Source organism: Gymnoscopelus braueri (assembly GCF_963280865.1).
Source record: "Gymnoscopelus braueri genome assembly, chromosome: 17".
Classification (NCBI taxonomy): Eukaryota; Metazoa; Chordata; class Actinopteri; order Myctophiformes; family Myctophidae; genus Gymnoscopelus; species Gymnoscopelus braueri.
Genome location: NC_137617.1, coordinates 32,296,033 through 32,301,032, shown reverse-complemented (window position 1 = coordinate 32,301,032; position 5,000 = coordinate 32,296,033). Strand labels below are relative to the sequence as shown.

The 5,000-nt window shown below is 45.0% G+C and overlaps 1 protein-coding gene across 2 annotated transcripts in view; it reads right to left on the bottom strand.

Moving 5' to 3' along the window:
* The window catches only part of hs3st3l (heparan sulfate (glucosamine) 3-O-sulfotransferase 3-like), a 12,639-nt gene extending 11,810 nt beyond the window's left edge, over window positions 1–829 (bottom strand). For both annotated transcript variants that reach the window (XM_080454504.1, XM_080454505.1), the window contains exon 1: window positions 1–829. This exon is cut by the window's left edge and continues 17 nt beyond it. In XM_080454504.1, coding sequence (XP_080310630.1) covers window positions 1–531 — 531 coding nt within the window. In that variant the 5' untranslated portion in view covers window positions 532–829.
* Window positions 830–5,000: the final 4,171 nt, after the last annotated feature.

Genomic DNA, 5,000 nt, shown 5'->3' with positions numbered 1-5,000 from the left:
TCGTGCGTAATGCCTGTCAAAGAAGTGCGGCTCCGAGCCCAGCGCCCTGATGTCCGGGTGCAGGCGGAGGAACTCCAGCAGAGCCCTGGTGCCTCCCTTCTTCACCCCGATGATGAGAGCCTGGGGCAGCCGTCTGGTGGCGGTCCATTCCCTGCTACTGGAAGAACTGTTCGCCTCCAAACTGGAGGAGGAGGAGGAGGAGGAGGGGGGGGGACTCGGCTCGGCCGGACGCAGCGCGTCCTGATCGGCAGCAGCCGGTGCCGCGATGATAAGGTCTCTGTACATGGTTCTGTTTCTGCCGTGCAGCCACCCCGAGGCGAGGAGTTCGTGCGCGGCGGGGGGTTTGACTTCAGAGTTGGACTCCGTCGGGTCCGACGTCTCGCAGCATCCCGTCAGGAAGTAAAACACCGAGAAGCAGATGATGCCCATGGAGGACATGATCATGAGCCGGTTGATGAGGACCCGCCGCAGGTCCGCGTTCGGGTGGTGGTGGTGGTGGTGATGAAGATGATGATGCTGAAAGGCTGCCATCCCTCGGAGATCCGTGTGAGAGGTGCCATTTCTACCACAAGTTCAGCTCACATAACTTGACCGCGGTTAAGACTCGGTCGCCTTGCCCACACGCAGCAGCCGGTAGAAACTTCAAATATTCCCAAATTCCCGAAAACTCCCGGAGAGTATCTTCCTCCTGCGCGCTCCATTCTTCCCCCTGCGTGCGTTTCATTTTGCGCGTCCGGTACGCATTGTCAATATATAGGCAGTTGGAGCTTCACCCACACACACACACACACACACTCAGGTCATCATTTTGTTGTGCGTGACAACAAGGCTATCCACCCACTCAAGAATATACGGCTTTAATATCCGTGCTGGACTGCAGGGATACTTCTCCACGGGATTACACGCTGCCTCTCCATGGCCCTCATGGGGATTCGCGTCTATGGGATCTCTCTCTCTCTCTCTCTCTCTCTCTCTCTCTCTCTCTCTCTCTGTGACAGTTCTCTCTCTCTCTCTCTCTCTCTCTCTCTCTCTCTCTCTCTCTCTCTGTGACAGTTCTCGATCTCTCTCTCTCTCTCTCTCTCTCTCTCTCTCTCTCTCTCTCTCTCTCTCTGTGACAGTTCTCTCTCTCTCTCTCTCTCTCTGTGACAGTTCTCTCTCTCTCTCTCTCTCTCTCTCTCTCTCTCTCTCTCTCACACACACACACACACACACACACACACACACACACACACACACACACACACACACACACACACACACACACACACACACACACACACAGTGCATAAGTTACCTTTGATTGGAAGGAGGGTCATCATGGCTGAGGGGGTGGGTTTAATTCCAGCATATTGGAAAACGTGCATGGATCCAGTGCATCAGCATTTACACCATAGATAGATATTATATGAGAAGATAAACTTTTCTTTCTATTGCACTGTATATGCATGGCAGTGTTGCTTGACAGAAGAGACAGTATTGGGCATTCAGGTGTTCAACGGTAAGGCTGGATATGTGGCCCCACCATACTGTACAGCACTGACATTGTATAGCAAAAAGTTAATACAACTGAAACGTCAAGTACAAAATATAAAAACAACAACGCAGAGGAGTGTGTCTGTAGAATAATAGTTATGCATTTATTTTAAACGTGACACTTTTGATATCCTGTCAAATCCTCCTGTTTTACTTGAATACTTGTACATACACAAATACTGCTTACTCATATATGATGAACACAAACTGTAACTGTCACATGGCATGACGGTTTAAACAGACCAATCCAAGTGGGTATTAACCCTAGTGTTGGTCAGCCGTGCCATTTGGACAGGGGGCTTATCACACCCAGCTGACATCTCTCTTCTTTAAGACTGATCACTTAATTGGTTTAGTGGTCAGACAGTTCCATTGCATCTGCCCATGAGACTATGATCCCCCACCAAATACACCATTCAACTCAAATACAAATTCAAAACAAACTTTATTAGTCCCACTAGGTGCAAGTATAGTAACAAGCAGCTTGTACGCAGAGAAACACAGTAACATTCAAACAAGCAAATGCACCAAGGAAATAAAATGTGAGGAAAGAAAAAATATATAAATAGTGTTGACAAAACACCTTGACAATGAATAAAGATCAGTTTTTTTTAAATTCCCAAAGAAGACAATGGCAAAAAAGAAAACCGTACCAATACACTTGCAAGCAACTCAGGCCCGTTTGGTTTAAGTGGTTAGAGCAGCACTATGTAACTTTCCTCTTCTACCCCGGATTGAACCCGGTGCTGACATTTTTACCATTGAGCTAATAGAGCTGGCCTGCTTGCTCAGGGGATCGAATCTTGACCATCAGGTCAAAATTTGTGTAAGATCCTGTGTCCAGGTGATACATGACCTTTGACACGATCTAAATGTCTCAATAGAAGAGCAGGGAGACAAAATACAACCACCCCAATTTTGTATGAGTTATATTGTATTAACATACTCTACATACAGATTGGACAAAATTTGATTGTATTCATTAAAAAAACTTTACATAGTGATGAATGATTTTAAATGGCATTTCAAAAGCAGGTAAAACATTAAGACGCCTGCATGGCAACAGAGCAAAATCCCTTGCTTCTTGCAAGTGTCCAGAAGAAGCCAAAGTGCTGGCTGCTTCTTGCTGCGGGATTCTGATATCAGAACTCTGACCTGATTGAAACTGACCTGGTGCAGTATAATAAAAGACTTGCAGCAGGGATATAAATATATCAATGTAACTGATCTGAGAGAGAAGTGCGTGTTGTGTTACAGTTGTACGTTAGGATAGCTTTGCAATGTTTGTCTTTTGCTATTGCTGAGCGAGGAGATGAAGTACAGCTAATAGCCCATCGGAGAGTCATTAGATCCCCATTCCAACCACACATGTGAACATAGGCAGGCACACAAACGCGTCCCCCCCTCACACACACACACACACACACACAAAGGCACGTACGCACGTCACACGCACACATGCATGCGCGCGTGACACACGCACGCACGCACGCACACACACATGCACGCACGCACGCACACACACACGCACACACACACACACACACACACACAAAGGCACGTACGCACGTCACACGCACACATGCATGCACACGTGACGCACGCACCCACGCACGCACGCATGCACGCACGCACACGCACACACACGAGCACACACACACACACACACACACACACTTCATGTTCCATTTGGCTTACCCCTGTCATTATCCCATAGCAGATGTGACCCATGTCATAAAATCACATCATTGTCCCACAATGAGAGACAACAGACACACCACCCTACCTGCAGTATTTTCAAAGACTTTGGGGGAAGATAAAAGTAATTGGAGTTTAATATTGTGGTGCTCTGAGAAGACCTGAGCAATAGAAATAAATAAGTCAGAGAAGGTAAGGTGCATTGTGTAAGGTTAAGCTCCATGGTTTTGTTTTTGTATGTTGTTACTTTGCACAGTTTTTGTATGTTGTTACTTTGCACATTTATATTTACAGGGCTCAAATTAAAATGAAGATAAAAGTTAGTTTTCTAAAGAGAGAGCTTCATAATGTATCAATATCTAATTTCCTGTTTCTATTATGCAACACTTCATTGAACATTCAATTGCAAAAGCCATCAGACGCAACTAATTAATTTCCTTAGAAAAGGTTGGGCGAATGCAACGTTATCTTCTTGTTAACATTACAATGAAGAAGTAGTACAATTGAGGAATTCATTTGTAGTATCCTGTTGTGCTTTTGTTCCAATGAAGCCTGTTACAACTCTTCATCACAATTTAAAGTTTACAATTTAGGCAATTACGCGCTTATCCAGAGTGACTTGCAAGTGTGAGATCAAAGTAACCCTAATCAACAAATGACAGGGTATAGTTACGTAACTAGAGTCCAAAGAAAACAATTTTGTGCTTCAAAGAAACTAGAATACCATGTAAACATCAAACCTATTGTTATTGAGGGGAAAATTCTGTGGGACCAGAATTCTGTCTTGAATTCTGGACCCAGAATCACGTCACAGTCTCCGTCATAGTCATTTATTAGTGAGTGTTATTCTCTAAATGACAAATCTCCACGTTTGGCGATCTATCAGCACAGTGAAAACTCTTAAGCGATGCTCAACTGACCCTGAAATAAACAAATCATTACCCACGCCAATATTTCAATAACACTTACCAGCTATGTCACCGTATCCTATAATTTTGCATTGACAAGACAAAAGAAAAGGGCATGCATTTGAAAACTGAACAAATACAGAGACATACACAGTAAAATCCTCCGTATTAATTTATCCATTTGTAACTCTGAGAGTGTGCAAATGTAACCAAATGGTCCATTTGGTTATATTTGTACACACTCAGAATTAAATTAACACTCATAACACTGTGCATAAAGTGTCGAACGGATGTGAACACCTAACTTGGTTTCCTCCTTCTCTGTGTGTTGTTTTTTTATTCTCCAGCCACTCTTCCATGGATCAGGAGACGAGGTCATCCGGCGAGATTGTGCATCCTTTGTCTGCAGTCGGCCGGCAGATTGTTCCGTGATGAAGTGGTCGTCTATGAAAGCGTGACCCGGGGGGTCAGGGCCGGAGCAGAGGTAGTGATTTATTATCCCACGCAGGGGCACGGGGGAACCTGATTAATACGCCCCAGTGTCACTATGTATGAAATGAGGTTTTAGGAGGGCAGTGACACGGCGAACACCTGGAAAAACGGTATCAATTTTGAGAGGAGCCCTCCGCTTCACACCCCACTGCAGCGACGAAACATGTTCTGTTATTAGAGTGCCTGTTGATGTTCTATGCTTCCCGTCACTGTCACCGCACTTAGTGTTCCCTAATACCTCTGTGCCATTATGGGGTAGAATTATATTCCCACACTAGCATTCCTTGATTCTATGCAAAACCGGGGCGTTCATCATCTACCTCTCTAGCATGTCATCCATTAAAGTAAGTTATCCTGTATGCTACAACC